The sequence below is a fragment of the Neolamprologus multifasciatus genome, chromosome 20, assembly GCF_963576455.1.
Source record: "Neolamprologus multifasciatus chromosome 20, fNeoMul1.2, whole genome shotgun sequence".
Taxonomy (NCBI): domain Eukaryota; kingdom Metazoa; phylum Chordata; class Actinopteri; order Cichliformes; family Cichlidae; genus Neolamprologus; species Neolamprologus multifasciatus.
The window spans coordinates 25736834-25753626 of NC_140458.1; the positions used below are offsets into that span (position 1 = coordinate 25736834).

General features: G+C 41.4%; 1 protein-coding gene across 1 annotated transcript; it reads left to right on the plus strand.

The window, feature by feature from the left end:
* The first annotated feature begins 24 nt into the window (after window positions 1-24).
* LOC146495025 (putative pleckstrin homology domain-containing family N member 1) lies at window positions 25-16628 on the plus strand. Its single transcript, XM_085145695.1, has 11 exons — window positions 25-549; window positions 2640-2745; window positions 3354-3500; window positions 3806-3892; window positions 4937-5024; window positions 5116-5252; window positions 5350-5496; window positions 14495-14581; window positions 15028-15103; window positions 15215-15291; window positions 16464-16628. The coding sequence occupies exons 1-11, from the start codon at window positions 455-457 to the stop codon at window positions 16593-16595; spliced, it is 1179 nt and encodes a 392-aa protein (XP_085001821.1). The 5' UTR covers window positions 25-454; the 3' UTR covers window positions 16596-16628.
* Window positions 16629-16793: the final 165 nt, after the last annotated feature.

Genomic DNA, 16793 nt, shown 5'->3' on the forward strand with positions numbered 1-16793 from the left:
CGTCTTTTTGTGACAAAACAGTTTTTATTTATCACGCTGATACATCAGCAGGTTCCCAGCGTAAGTTCAGAGTGTAAAATAGGAAGCTGCTCAGTCATCTGCCGACGGCCAACTGACAGGAAGGAAGGAACAACTATTACGCTGCGATTCAACGAAAAACTGCCACTTTTGTCTTCAATTCCTCTTCAAAAGCTTTTTGTTTTCGGGGCTCTGTGGAAATACACACTGAATGCTGGCAAAAAGGGGGAACTAGAGCTTAGCAGCACCCCGCCTCCTCATCCCCTGCTCCTGTGCACAATATCCTCTTCTAAACCCACCCCCCATTTTTTTTTGCTATCTCTTTGGTTTTAATGAGGCACGCACAAACTGTTTGGGTGATTGTCTAGACAGATGGTGCTCAGTGTGTGGAACAGAAGCTGAGACGAGGTAAAGAGGGACAGACTCCTTCTCCGTCATGGGATGCTGTAGTGTGACCCAGAGGCATACTGGAGTGGACGAGGTGGGCCCTGATGAGATTGAGCTCCTGGAACTCTCTGGAGACAATTTAGGGTAAGACACAAATGCAAGATTAGTGTTTGAAGCTAAGAGCTGTTCAAAAATAAAACACACAATTTTATTTCACTGCATTTTGATCCTGCAACAAAAGTTAACTATATAAATAACAGTTAACAGAACGGCAACGTGTGAATTTCACTCAGTATTTTTTTGAGTGTATCTTTAAAGTCACTTTAAATGTGGTTTTTCTGTGTTTTGGAGGAAGCGGTGGCACGCTGTAAAGTGAAAAGAGAGCTGCTTCTCTTTCAACACCTGCGGTTTTCTGTGGCATTTCATTCTTGACATTTTTAAGGTGATAATGTAAAACACAAGTATAATCCTTTTCAGCACTGCAGCATATTCAGTGTTATCATGTACAGGATATACCACACACACTACATGCTTGGCTTTACAGTAACAGGATGTGTTGTCACACAGAGTACTTTAAACTTTAAAACTGGATTTAAATCCAACAAGAAAAAGAAAACAAAAACTGCAGAACAACCAATGACATGCGTTCGATTTCTGCCCATCAGCACCTCATGGAGACACAAGACAGGAGAGCTAATTGGCTCCTATTTACTCAACATGAACTTGGGTGCTCAGTGATGCTGCACTGATGTGATTAGCAGATTACTATAAGACAATGGTTGAAGCATGGAGGGGTTTAATACAGAGTAAGGGCGGGACAAATCCCCTCTCATTCAAAGGCTGGGGGATTAGCAGAAGCTAATCACCGCAGGAGCTTCTGCTCCTTATGTGTAGCTCTTTAATTATAACTGCTTATAAGGCAAGCCACTTATGTTTGTATTTCATAACACACACAAAAGTGTGTGTTTCAAAGATGTCTTAGAATGTGCGCTTGCTAGCTACTGACTGGCTCAGTATACTGATGCTGATCTTGTTTATATACAAGAAAATAATGCAATTTCAGGAGAACCTGCTTAACTAGTGCTGTCACTAGTATGATAATAACAAAAACTTCTATAACGTTTAATCACCAGATGAGTTAGATCAGTAAATATCTAACAGTAATAACAACTTCAAGTCAGTTTATATTTAAACTTGACTTTATGTCCCCAGCCATGATTGTTTTTGTGTTGTTTCAGAGTTCCAGGTTTATTTACATGGCTTCTTGAACACACTCAGTAATTATATTACACAATCATAATATAAAATGTGAAGTTGAACTATGTGCGAAATCATTGTCGTGTTCAAGAAACCTGTTTAAACTTTGTGTTATGGCACGTCATCCTGCCGGAAACAGCCTTTAGAAGGTGTCTATACTGTGGCCATACCAGGTCAGCAATATGTGGTTATATGTTATATATGGTTATACCACCTGCCTCAGTCATTTGATATGTTTCTCAGAAAATGTGTTTTGATTGATTGACGGTTTTCAAGCATGTGGTCATATATACAAAATAGAACTAAAAAGAGCATATACATGAAGAAAAATAAAGTCCTCTAGTGCTCGAAAATGAGCAGGAGGAACCAACACTTATGAACTCCCATCCTATCACACATTTATAGCTCAGTCATATAGTTGTGCAGCTAGTTCCTGGGTAGGTTTAATACATTATATAACAACATTATGTAAAACATACAAAAATATCTATACTGAAAACACCTCTTGTAGCTTAATGCTCACCCTCACTCAATCTATCAAACATATATTTATACATTGATTTAAATTTCTGGCAATGTGGACAATGCTTGTGCTTAGCCATTTTACAATGTTCTTAAAAATTATTGTATATTTCAATTACAAGGACCTATTATTTTTTTCCTGCAAGTATAAGTAGTCAGCCTGCTCTAAGAGAGAGGATAACCCTCTTATGGCCATAACAGGCACAAATTGTTCAATTGCTTCATGGCCCAGTATTAGATAAATTAGAATTATTTTAAAATGTGAATGGTCCAAAGTCAAAATTTAACTTACTTCTCAAACAATAATATGAAATCATATCTACTTCCTTTCAGCTCTGCATGACTATACTCAAAAATCGACCATTTTCGCATGTATGCTAATTGTCAGTACAGTTATGACTAATGCATTAAAGTGTTTGTACCTTCATTGAGCAAGAGTGCGTGTTTGTTTTCAGTGTGTGGAGCCTGGGAGAAACCAGACTTCAGCTGTCTGTGAGGAACAGCAGAGACGAGCAGCCCCAGCCACCACGCAGACCTACAATACCACACCTGGAACAAGAGGTTGCTATGTGTGTGTGTGCTGCGTACTTGATAAATAAACATCTTGACACTTTGATCGTGCACTTTTCAAGGTCAGAGCATGCTGTGTGGTTGAGTCTGAATTAACACTTGTAGCGCTCAGCCGGGGTGAGACGAGACCTCGTGCGCTGTAGGAATTTCCAATGCAACGGTGACATATTCTGCATTCCCCTTTGGTGTGATTCAAACTTTACAGGAAATATACAAGAGAGGAAACATTGCTAGATAAAGCTTTGTTCTCAGACTTGATTCAACTCTTACACTTTACCTCTGTATTTGTTCCCTAAAGACAGGCACAAAGTTTGCCTAAAGACAGTGATTCAAGCCTTGCAATGTTGAAATACATTCAGGTTTGCTGTGTAATGCATGACTCTGTGGAACATGTGCCCATGTGTTAATACTGACTATAAATAAATACAGTGATATGAGACAGTGGGAAGGGGGAAATGGCCACCCATAGAATTTTTTTTTTTAATTCTCTCTATTTAAGAGAAAATCTTGCAGCTTTTAACACTGCTGTCAAAGACAGACAAAAATAAGACACATGAAATGAGCCACAGACATGGGGTGATATATTTTTGTGTCTCTAGGTGGTGCTGTGGGGAAAGAGCAGAGATGAGCTCCACCAAAGGATATACTCCCAACAGCCAATCAGGGGCTGGGAGGGCCAAGCTGCCCACATGTATGGAGAGATCATCCACTCCTCACTGGTGTCTCTCTACATCAGCTACACACAGGTAATATGGTAACACACAAAAGGAGTGAGAAATTTAATGTGTGAGACAGTCCTTGGATTTAGACGCGGCTCTAAAATCAGCAACAAAATAAAAGTTTTTTTTAATTGCTGCAAGAAGAAAAATCACATTTAAATTAGTTTAATTAGTTATAAATTAGTTACATATCTTAAACAAGTCACTTAGCAGGGATCCATACCCATCGTTTGGCCCTATCCTGTAAAGTCATTTTAACTTTTTGTGTTTTTGTGGCCCTTTTAAAAAAAAGCAATGAAAATGATTAAATCCTGTGAATTGTGCCTCTGCAGGAAACCCGAGAACACTTCCTGGTTTTGTTCTCTTTCCACCTACTCATCCTTTCTCTGGACCACTCTCGGCAAGACTTTGTTTATGAGGTATTCTTTATACTTTTTAAGACGTGTGGTTAGAAATGCTATGTTAGCAGACGATCACTGGAAAACTGAAGTAAACATATTCTTTCACAGAAGTGAAAACCTTTATTGGATTAGTGCAGTGTAACATAAAACTAAAAGTGGGTGTTAATGATAAAGCTGCGGGGTGTTGGAAATTAAATCACGGGCTGTCATTTGTGCCCTGCAGAAAACAGCTACAACAGAGCATTTTTAACTCATTCTATGAGGATCCCAAGCCAAACTGGTCGACATAAACAACAAACGTTTTAAACATGATATCAGCTTAAAAGTGGGATCACACACTACATGTATGTGTATTTAAATTCTAGTGGGAGTTGTTCCTTATGAGGGGGTCGTTGACCCAGTGCTAGCCTTTTACGTCATCACATGAACCAAGGTGTGGAAAAAGGCATGGGACATTACCACTGCTGAAGCCACTGTGAAACCTTACCCCTCCCAGTCTACTGAGGTCACCTAATGGAAGGCTCTTTAGATCCTTGTGTTGTACATGCACATGCCTTTTTTCACACATTGGCTTTATTAATAATGAAAAATTAATTCATTAACTTATTAAATTGTCTCTTGTGAAAACTGTATACTGTAACTTTAGACCCTAGTCATAATACCATGCATCAAGCTGCATTCAAACAGGTTAGAATTTTACTTCCAAGTTGCAAAAGGTGAAAATAGAATGATTTAAGTTTTTATTTCCAGCTATGGGTCAAGTCCCAAATATACTGTCAAACTTCTATAATGCAGCTATTCAGATCTACTGTGCCTGCCACCTTCCCAAACACCTTTCACTTTTTTTTAATGAAAATCTCCAAACTTTCTAGGGTGAACATGAGAATTATGTTTTGAAAGTGTAGAAACACAATAAAGCTGCAGGAACTTTTAGGGATCAATGTCCTAAATTTGTAAATGTTGGGTTTTGTTGTCAGGCAATTTCTGCACTGCAATCTTAATACAGGAATCTAATCGCCGGTGTTATTCATTTCTTTAAGTTTGTCTTCATTTATCTTGCAGGGCATTCTTCCCCTTTCTGGACTTTCCTTCCAAGTTGTCTCTCTGGACTTGGACGCGTCACATTCGCCACACATGTTTGAAATCAGCAGTGAGTCAGTGGAAATTACAGAGTTCAACTAAGACGTGCAAAGCAGTGTGAAAAACTAAGCATGATTTATGCTGTTCCCTCTTCTATCCAGGTCCACTGATGGACTCCAAGGTGTTCACATGTGCCAGTGCGGCAGACCTACAGAAATGGATGCAGCACGCAGAAGACAGGAGATACAAGGCCATGATCCAACCCATGAGTCCCTCCCACTGCGCTCTCTCCTATCTAGTACTGACTAACTGTTGCACTGCATCTGGTTACAACTGTACCAAAGTATTGTAGTTACATGTCAGTAAAATACACTGTGCACATCTTTCTCTTCTAGTTACCGTGTGATGAGAACTGGAAAAGAGAAGAACTGAAAAAATACTTACTACAAGCTCCAATATGGCAATGGGAGGGCTCGCCCATACAGCACATGGGTCAGCCGAGCTACGTATCTATTGTCCACATCATCAACACACAGAGACAGGTAGTAAATACTCTTCAACGTCCTCTGAAAGTTTTCTGTAACATATTTTTAAAACATTTTTTTGTGTGTTGACATATTAAACTAAAGATGATCAACAGTAGGGCAATTTCCATTTAGATCATTAAATAGAAACTTGACTTCTTTTTTAAATCCTAATAAAAATGAGCTTGTTTTATTAGAATTATAAAATAGTCTTTGGAAAGCATGGAAAGACATTTGCTTCTGACTTCTTAAAGGCCTCAGAAAAGTGTAAAGAGCCCTATTTTCAGTACTCTTTCCTTCTACATTTACCACATGATGCAAGTTGAACCGTAATTGACAAGAGCACATATTTCCCCTCAGCTTCTAAAAAAAGGATGTGCAACCTTGTTCTCTAGTGGGTATCTGGGTCAAGTAACATTGACCCAGATACCCACTTCTACAATAACACCAATAATACTTGTGAGTACTATACGGATGAACAATTCAATATGAATATTAAAATGGCAAATGCATTGTCGGTCATACATTTCAATAGTAGAAGCCTGTATAAAATTTTTTCTAAAATTACAGAATGTTTAAGTAAGTTAAAAAAGTTTAATATAATTGCAATATCAGAAACATGGCTCGATAATGAGAAAATTAGTGAAATGGGACTGGAAGGATACGAATTATTTACAATGAACAGGGTGAATAAAAAAGGAGGCGGTGTTGCCTTATATGTAGATAAAGTTTTGAAATGTAGTCTGATTGAATGTATGTCAAGCACCATAGATAACGTATTGGAATGTGTCACTATTGAAATCCATGTTGAAAAAGCTAACAATATAATTATAAGTTGCATCTATAGGACACCAGGTTCATGCCTTGAGACATTCAATGAAAAACTTGCTGCTATGTTTAGCAACCTAAATGATAAAAAAGTGCAAATAATTTGTGGTGATTTTAATATAGATTTGCTAAACCCAAATGGACATCAGAAAACAACAGATTTCATAAATACAATGTATAGTAACTCCCTTTTCCCTGTAATTATAAAACCAAGTAGAATAACAATTGATACAGCTACATTGATAGATAATATATTCACAAATAAAATTGACCATGAAATAGTAGGTGGACTTCTTATAACTGATATAAGCGATCATCTTCCTGTTTTTGCAATTTTTCAAAATTATTTTGGGATTAAAACTAAACAAAAGAATCAAATATTTGATATGATACGACTTAGAACAACAGGAGCCATTGCTGCCCCCCAGGTGGACTTAAAGGAACACAACTGGAATGAGGTTTTTGCAAATGAAGATTCAAATAGTGCATATGATGCATTCTTATCAACTGTAATTTCACTATATGAAAAACATTGTCCTTTAATGAAAATCACTAGAAAGCATCACAGATCAAATAAGCCATGGATCACAAAGGGGATAGAAGATGCATGTAAAAAGAAAAATAATCTATATAAGAGATTCATAAAACAGAGGACAAAAGATGCTGAAATAAAGTACAAGTTATATAAAAATAGATTAGTAAATATTATAAGAACAAGTAAGAAAGAATATTACCACAAATTATTGGAGCAAAGTAGAAGTAACACACAAGAAACATGGAGGATATTAAATAGTATAATCAAAAAGGGCTCAAAAAATAAGAATTATCCAGATTATTTTAAAAAAGATAAAGATATTGTGCTTGATAAAACTAAAGACATTGCAAATGAATTTAATGATTTCTTTGTAAATGTTGGCTTTAATTTAGCAAAAGAAATTCCAGAGTCAAGAAATAATAACGACCTAAATAAACATATTACTCAGAATGTGTCCTCCATGTTTATTGGTGCTGTAACTCATAGAGAAATAATTAACATTGTGAAGACATTTAAAAATAAAAAGTCCACTGACTGTTTTGGTATTGACATGATATTAGTTAAAAGTATTATAGAATATATAGTGCAACCTTTCGCATACATTTGTAATCTGTCCTTTCAAACTGGTGTATTTCCCTCACAAATGAAAATAGCAAAAGTTATTCCAATCCATAAAAACGGAGAGAGAAGTCAGTTTTCCAATTATAGGCCAATATCACTGCTCCCACAGTTCTCAAAAATTTTAGAAAAGTTATTTGTTAATAGACTTGATAAATATATTGAGAAGCATAATCTCCCCCGGAGATATTTTTTCTTCCCCCCTTTCTCACTGTCCCTCTCCCCTTCTGTTTTTCTTTTCCTTCCTCTTTCTTTCTCCCTTTCCTATCCCTCACTCATGTCTGTCCCGTCTGTAACAACTGAAAATAAAATAAATAATAAAACAAAGGTCGATCAAATGGACCAATACGGCAATGCCATGATGATCCATTTGGCAAAATAAATCCATTGGGTATCCTTGTTGGTCTTCAGACAACAATTCTGACGGCTAAAGAACCAAATGGGACAGGCGAAAAAAAAAAAAAAAAAAAAAAAAAAAAAAAAAGAGAAGCATAATCTCCTAAGTGATAACCAATATGGCTTTAGAGTGAAAAGGTCCACTTCGATGGCAGTGATGGAACTTGTAGAAGGGATATCTAATGCTATAGATAATAAGGAATATACTGTTGGTGTTTTTATAGACTTAAAAAAGGCGTTTGATATGATTGATCATTCTATATTAATGAATAAACTAGAGAGATATGGCATAAGAGGGTTAGCATACAAGTGGATGAAAAGTTACCTGGATGACAGATATCAATATGTCGAATTCAATAATGTAAAATCTAAGCAGTTGAAGGTAACTTGTGGTGTTCCTCAGGGCTCTGTGCTGGGCCCTAAATTATTTATATTATACATAAATGACATATGTAGCATTTCCAAACTGTTAAAATGTGTATTGTTTGCTGATGATACCACTCTGTATTGCTCAGGTAAAAACCTGGAACAGCTTCTGACTACAGCGGAAAAGGAGTTAAATATATTAAAAAACTGGTTTGATGTAAATAAGTTATCATTAAATATAAAGAAAACAAAATTGATTATTTTTGGCACTAGACAAATGAAAAATGTATCTAAAATCAGGGTTAATGGAATTGAAATTGAAAGAGTGTACGAAAATAAATTTCTTGGAGTGATAATTGATGATAAGCTGAGTTGGAAGTCTCATATAAACCATGTGAAAACAAAAATGTCAAAAACCATTGCTATTCTCTATAAAACAAAGCATGTCCTGAACAAAAAATCATTATACACACTCTATTGTACTCTGTTGCTTCCATATATGACTTACTATCTGGAGATATGGGGTAATGCATATAAAACGAACACTCTTCCTATTTTCAAGTTGCAAAAAAGAGCTATAAGAATTATAAACCAATCAAACTATATAGAACCAACTAACATTTTGTTTATTAATCTGAATACCCTGAAATTTTATGATTTAGTTGAATATAAAATGGCACAGATAATGTATAAAGCACAAAATAGCTTGCTTTGCCCCAGTACTCAGAAGCTGTTCAAAGTCAGAGAGAGTCAATATGACTTAAGGGGAACAGATTTCTTTAAAAAAAACAAGATAAGGACGAATATAAAGCAGAGATGTGTTTCTGTTAGAGGAGTTAACCTGTGGAATAGTTATGACAGTGATTTAAAAAGGTGTAGTTCATTTTCCTTGTTTAAAAATATGTTTAAAAATAGAGTATTAGAAAAATATATATATCAAGAATGAAAAGAGCAAAAAACAAAAAAACAAAAACAAAAAACAGAAAACCACTTGATTCTTTTGCTTTGATGTAGTGGTGTTTTTTCTTGTTTGTTTGTTTGTTTGTTTGTTTTGTTTTTGCTTTGTTTGCCTTCTCTCACCCCAACCGGTCGCAGCAGATGGCCGCCCCTCCCTGAGCCGGGTTCTGCCGGAGGTTTCTTCCTGTTAAAAGGGAGTTTTTCCTTCCCACTGTCGCCAAAGTGCTTGCTCATAGGGGGTCATATGATTGTTGGGCTTTTCTCTCTGTATCTATGAAGCGCCTTGAGGCGACATTTGTTGTGATTTGGCGCTATATAAATGAAATTGAATTGAATTGAATTTTATTATTTGCTTCGAGCCCTGTGTACAGGAGCTGCATGCTAAAAGATCTTTTGTTAAAAGGGTTGGCGTAATAAGCAAATGCTTCAGCCAATACCTTTTGATTAGCCTTGTCTCATGCTTTCTTGCTTTGTGGTAAATCTTTGTTCTGTCTTCACTGAGATATTTGAACGCTAATCAATAAACATATCAATCAAAAAAATCTATCACCATGTAGCAGTTTTTACTCTTTTCAGCTATGAGTTCTCATAAATATACATTTATACGTGTGTAATTAGATCTTCCAACAACTTAATTCAATCTCATAAACTTAGAATTAATCCAATTAAAAATACAGTCCTCCCACCATCTTGAATACAGTTGTTGAGATAGACATCGCTATTCCGCATAACTGCATTTTATATATGACTAGAGACCAGCCACCTGCGTAGGACATGTTAAAACTCGTAGGCATACGAATGCAGACTCATCATATGACAGATCATAGCTGTGTTTTATCATAAAGAATGTGACCGGTGTCTGGATAAAACGTCATTCTCTACATCATCAAATCAAGCATCATCTCTTGAACCAAAATATGGGTGTTTTAACACATCCATCCATCCATCTTCATCTGCTTTATCCGGGGCCGGGTCGCGGGGGCAGCAGCCTAAGCAAAGAGGCCCAGACCTCCCTCTCCCCAGCCACCTCCTCCAGCTCATCCGGGGGAACACCAAGGCGTTCCCAGGCCAGCCGAGAGATATAATCTCTCCAGCGTGTCCTGGGTCTGCCCCGGGGCCTCCTCCTGGTGGGACATGCCTGGAACACCTCACCCAGGAGGCGCCCAGGGGCATCCTTGTCAGATGCCCAAACCACCTCAGCTGGCTCCTTTCGATGTAGAGCAGCAGCGGCTCTACTCTGAGCCCCTCCCGGATGGCCGAACTTCTCACCCTATCTCTAAGGGAGATGCCAGCCACCCTTTGGAGGAAGCTCATTTCCGCCGCTTGTATCCGCGATCTCGTCCTTTCGGTCACTACCCACAGCTCGTGGCCATAGGTGAGGGTAGGGACGTAGATCGACCGGTAAATTGAGAGCTTCGCTTTTACACTCAGCTCCCTCTTCACCACGACGGACCGGTGCAGCATCTGCATTACTGCAGCTGCAGCCCCAATCCGTCTGTCGATCTCCGGCTCCCTTCTCCCATCACTCGCGAACAAGACCCCGAGATACTTGAAATCCTCCACTTGGGGCAGGACCTCATCCCCGACCCGGAGTGGGCACTCCACCCTTTTCCGGCTGAGAACCATGGCCTCAGATTTGGAGGTGCTGATCCTCATTCCCGCTGCTTCACACTCGGCTGCGAACCGCTCCAGTGCGAGCTGGAGGCCCTCACCCGATGAAGCCAACAGAACCACATCATCCGCAAAGATCAGAGATGAGATCCTGAGGCCACCAAAGCGAAAGCCCTCCGCCACTTGGCTGCGCCTAGAAATCCTGTCCATAAAAATTATGAACAGAACCGGTGAGAAAGGGCAGCCCTGGCGGAGCCCATCACCCACCGGGAACGAGTCCGACTTATTGCCGGCAATGCGAACCAAGCTCTTGCAACGGTTGTATAGGGATCGAATGGCCTGTAGCAATGGGCCAGACACCCCATACTCCCGCAACACCTCCCACAGGACACCCCGAGGGACACGGTCGAATGCCTTCTCCAAGTCCACAAAACACATGTAGACTGGTTGGGCAAACTCCCATGCACCCTCAAGTATCCTCGAGAGGATGAAGAGCTGGTCCAGTGTTCCGCGACCAGGACGAAAACCGCATTGTTCCTCCTGCATCAGAGGTTCGACTAGCGGACGAACTCTCCTTTCCAGCACCCTGGCATAGACTTTCCCGGGGAGGCTGAGGAGTGTGATCCCCCTGTAGTTGGAACACACCCTCCGGTCCCCCTTCTTAAAGATGGGGACCACCACCCCGGTCTGCCAATCCACGGGTACTGCCCCTGATCTCCACGCAACATTGCAGAGGCGTGTCAACCAGGACAGCCCTACAACGTCCAGAGCCTTCAGGAACTCGGGGCGGACCTCATCAACACCAGGGGCTCTGCCACCAAGGAGTTGTTTAACTGCCTCAGTGACCTCGCCCCCGGAAATTGGCGGGTCATTCCCCTCATCCCCAGACTCTGCTTCCTCCTCAGAAGACGCGTCAGTGGGATTAAGGAGGTCCTCGAAGTATTCCTTCCACCGCCTGACAATTTTCTCAGTCGACGTCAGCAGCGCTCCGCCAGCACTATACACAGTGCAGGTAGAGCACCGCTTTCCCCTCCTGAGACGCCTGACGGTTTGCCAGAACCTCTTCGAGGCAGTCCGAAAGTCTTTTTCCATGGCCTCTCCGAACTCCTCCCACACCCGAGTTTTTGCTTCAGCCACTGCCCGAGCCGCATTCCGCTTGGCCTGTCGATACCTGTCGGCTGCCTCCGGAGTCCCACAGGCTAACCAAGCCCGATAGGACTCCTTCTTCAGCCTGGTGGCTCCCTTCACCTCTGGTGTCCACCATTTGGTTCGGGGATTACCACCACGGCAGGCACCAACCACCTTGCGGCCGCAGCTCAATGCAGCAGCTTCGGCAATGGAGGCGCTGAACATGGTCCATTCGGACTCGATGTCCCCCGCCTCCCTCGGAATGCTGTTGAAGCTCTGCCGGAGGTGTGTGTTGAAGATCTCGCGGACTGGGGCCTCTGCTAGTCGTTCCCAGCACACCCTCACTACGCGTTTAGGTGCACCAGGTCTGTCCAGCGTCCTCCCCCGCCACCTGATCCAACTCACCACCAGGTGGTGATCAGTTGACAGCTCAGCCCCTCTCTTTACCCGAGTGTCCAGAACATATGGTCGCAGGTCTGGTGATACGATTACAAAATCGATCATCGACCTACGGCCTAGAGCGTCCTGGTGCCACGTGCACTTATGGACACTCTTATGTTCGAACAAGGTGTTCGTTATGGCCAAACTGTGATTAGCACAGAAGTCCAATAACAAAGCACCGCTCCGGTTCAGATCAGGGAGGCCGTTCCTCCCAATCACGCCCCTCCAGGTCTCGCTGTCGTTACCCACGTGAGCATTGAAGTCTCCCAGCAGGACAACAGAGTCTCCAGGTGGAGCACCTTCCAGCACCCCGCCCAGGGACTCTAAGAAGGCTGGGTACTCCGAACTGCCACTCGGCGCATAAGCGCAGATGACAGTCAGGACCCGTTCCCCGACCCTAAGGCGCAGGGAACAAACCCTCTCGTCCACCGGGAAAAACCCCAACGTACCGGCAGCAAGCCGAGGGGATATTAGAATACCCACCCCAGCCCGCCGCCTCTCACCAGGGGCAACTCCAGACTGAGACAGAGTCCAGCCCCTCTCCAGGAGACTGGTTCCAGAGCCCAAGCCGTGCGTAGAGGTGAGCCCGACTATATCTAGCCGGTACCTCTCAACCTCACGCACTAACTCAGGCTCCTTCCCCACCAGAGAGGTGACATTCCATGTCCCTATTGCCAGCCCCTCTCCAGGAGACTGGTTCCAGAGCCCAAGCCGTGCGTAGAGGTGAGCCCGACTATATCTAGCCGGTACCTCTCAACCTCACGCACTAACTCAGGCTCCTTCCCCACCAGAGAGGTGACATTCCATGTCCCTATTGCCAGTCTTGGCAGCCAGGGGTCAGTCCGCCAGGGCCTCCGCTCCTGGCCGCCATCCGGCACACAATGCACCCGACCCCTATGGCGCCTCCTGCGGGTGGTGGGCCTGCGGGAGGATGGGCCCATGTCTCCTCTTCGGGCTGTGCCCGGCCGGGCCCCATGGACTAAGGCCCGGCCACCAGACACTCGCCCTCGGGCACCCTCCCCGGGCCTGGCTCCAGGGCGGGGCCCCGGTAACCCTATCCCGGGCAGGGTAAACTGTTCCCTCAGTGTTTTTTTCATAAGGGTCTTCTGAATCGCTCTTTGTCTGGTCACTCACCCAGGACCAATTTGCCATGGGAGACCCTACCAGGGGGCAAAAGCCCCCAGACAACATAGCCCCTGGGATCCCTGGGACACACAAACCCCTCCACCACGATAAGGTTGCAATTCACGGAGGAGATGTTTTAACACACAAAAACTTAAATATGCTTATTTATTCATGATATTTTCTCAATTATTTATTTCCAGCAGATTAGACATGTGACCCTGCCCTCCAGACAGCTGCTTAAGGCGGCTAAACAACAACAGCTGGTTATAAGCTAACATTATGTCAGCTAATGTTAGGGTGGAGTGTTCTAAAAACAAACAAAAAGAAAAAAAAAACAGTTTTCTTCAGATAAACAGGTTGATATACATTCTCGTTCACATCATATGAGAGTTTATTCACAAGTGTCCGAGTTAGATCTACTTCAAAAAAGTATCTCGAAAGCCAGCTAACAGCTGCTAACTGTGGCTAACAGAAGCTAAACAGTAGGTAGCAGAGACTAACATCAGCTAACAGCAACTAACATAGATCAATCCCAGATAACAGAGACTAACAGCCACTAACAGTGGCTATCAGCAGCATAAACAGAGATAAGAGATAAAGACAGAGATAACAGAGGCTAACCCCAGATTACAGAGGCTAACCCAGGATCACAGAGGTTTACAGCAGCAAAAACAGCTGCACTTACTGACAGAGAAGTTCAGGGTATCTTCAACAAGTCACTTCTCTGTCCCTGTCATGGGGCAGAAGTGAGATTCAGATTAGTGTTGTTCTTTGTTCAGATTATTTAAAATGAACATGGGCAACAATTTCCATAAAGCTGCTCAATGCACAAAAAGTCTTTTCAGTCATCTCCAGGTTAGGTGACATTGCTCTTTTAACGACAAAAGGGGATAAAAATCCTAGAAAAAATTAATGTGATCGTCCTTTAAATTGGAAATATAACACTGTATAACAGGAAATGTGAGTATGCTCACATACAGTAACCAAGGCATGCTGGCTTTGTTCTTTTAGGGTCTCCAAGAAAGACTGATGGTACTCTTCCCTCAAGACATCGTGCTTCTATCTGTTGACAACAAGCGCCTGACTATAAGATATGAGGTACTGCAAAATTACTCTATGGGAAAAATCCATAATAACACCTTTTCTGCTGCTGTGACAGCAAAACTTCCCAGTGTCCCAGTAATTATGACATGTTCCTTGTTATTTTGGTAGGTAACATGGTAGTTCAAACTTTCTGCCTTCATCATTCAGTATCAGTATCTTTGTAGTAGAAAATTATTTCCAAAATAATGAACTAACTATTCTTTTTTCAGTTTCGCTCGTATTTATATATACACTGTTAGAGAAGTGGATGCTCAGGCTTCAGACTGCTCTACATGTTTAGTTTCTGGCTGAGGTTTTAGACTTTCGTCTGTGTATGATGTGAGAGGAGATGTTGTTTATATGGTTATCTGTCTTTAAGCACAGAAGCCCAGCTCACCTGTTGTTAAAACCTTTAAAGCAGCATCTAGAAAACAACTTGTCTTTTCTGTCATCTCTAACAGGGCAGGTTGCCCCGACAAAGTGTCAAAGCAGTTGAGAGGTCAGCCTTGCCTGGACGGCTGGAGTTTGAACTGATAGGTACACTCTACACACGTGGTATCTTTGTATTTTTAGTTAAATGCAGCGTTGGAAGGGCAAAAATAAATATGTGATTCATTTCATATAATCACTGTTTTTGTTTGGATTTAGGTGAACTGGTGGAGCCGCTGCAGGTCTCTTGTACCTGCATGGAGGATTATCAGAACTGGATTTTTCAGTTACAACAGGTTAGACATGATTGTATGATTATGCATGTTTAATGAACCATTAAAGAATAATGTATGGGCTGTAACAGTGAAAGAGGCTAAACAGGTCAGGAGAGATGAGGGAGTCACAGGGAAGGTGATCGTTTGCAGCCAGTTTGTGTAGGTTTAATTTTAAACATTATTATGTGCTTTTTATTTACATGAGTGAAAAATAAAGAAATTTTAAAAATACTTTTCTGTAAATTAATTTAAAAAACAGCCATGTAGCACTTTATCAGCCAGCAATACTCATTCACCGGACACTTCATTGGGTACACCTTGCTAGTTCTTCATGTCATAAATTCAACAGAGTGATGGAAACATTCGTCTGAGATTTTGTTCCATGTTAACATTATAGCATCACACATTTGCACAACTGTGGACAATAGAAGGCACAACTTTGTGAAATGTAGCCTCGTTTTTCTCCTCTTAGTCGACACGAGTGGCACCTGTTGCGGTCTTCTGCTGCTGCTTTCAGAGATGGTCTTCTGCATACATCAGTTATAACTAGTGGTTATTTCCATTATAACCATCTCCCTAGAGATGGTTATAATGGAAAATCCAGTTGAAATCACCTTTATTCCCCATTCTGATCTTTAGTTTGCAAGTCATCTTGAACATGTCCACATGCCTAGGTGATTTGCTGATTAGATATGTGTGTTAACAAGCAGTTTAACATGTATATCTAATGAAGTGACCAACAAAGAGTTTTTTTGGCCTAAATGGTTTGCCAAGAGCACGAGCACATAAACATTCAAGAAAATTGTGGCATTAAACGCTACGTTTCCTTAGCAGTTGTAAAGTAGCTGCATAATAAAATACTTTCTAGAAGAAAACCTTCTATGAATACCACTGACCGATCACATTTCTGCATAGTTTAGGCTTATGTGTGGTAGTCACTTGTTTTAGTTTGGTATGAAAATCAACTTGTATAAACTTGTTTGAGATTAAAAGCACATTCATGCAGCTATATTCAGCAACTCTGAAAGCAGAAGATATAAAAATGTTTATTTGGACACTCCTTAAGCATAGGCTTTTTAAAGTCCGTTGTTTTTCAAGATTCAAGAAAAACTGCTTGTCATGCAGAACATGACGTCTGGTGCTTTAACCGTGCGGCATATTTGCGTAAACAAGATTTTCTTTTTAATTTGCAGCCAGACAGAAGCAACTATGTTACTGTGAGTCAACCGCCACCTCCGATAATGCCAAAGCTGCAGAGGAACAGGAAGGAGTCCCAGGAACCAATGCTAGCAGCTGACCCATATCACATCAATGGACGCGGCTGATTCCTCAGACGGGAGGAAGAGCCTCAAACATCACTGTAATCATAAATTTGAAACATGTAGATAATTTGTACATATGTCTGGTATGTGCCACAACATGGAGGCAGAGCAGTGAAGACTTCTCCTTCTAATCTTTGATATATTGGGTTGATTTTGTCACTGTGAACAGACAGAACACAGCACTTAAAGCCGTTATTCATG

Coding starts and splice junctions, on each gene's coding strand:
- LOC146495025 (XM_085145695.1), top strand. CDS start 455: ATGGGATGCTGTAGTGTGACCCAGAGGCATACTGGAGTGGACGAGGTG. Junction 3,893..4,936: donor GGCAAGACTTTGTTTATGAG/GTATTCTTTATA, acceptor TTTATCTTGCAG/GGCATTCTTCCCCTTTCTGG. Junction 5,497..14,494: donor TCATCAACACACAGAGACAG/GTAGTAAATACT, acceptor TTGTTCTTTTAG/GGTCTCCAAGAAAGACTGAT.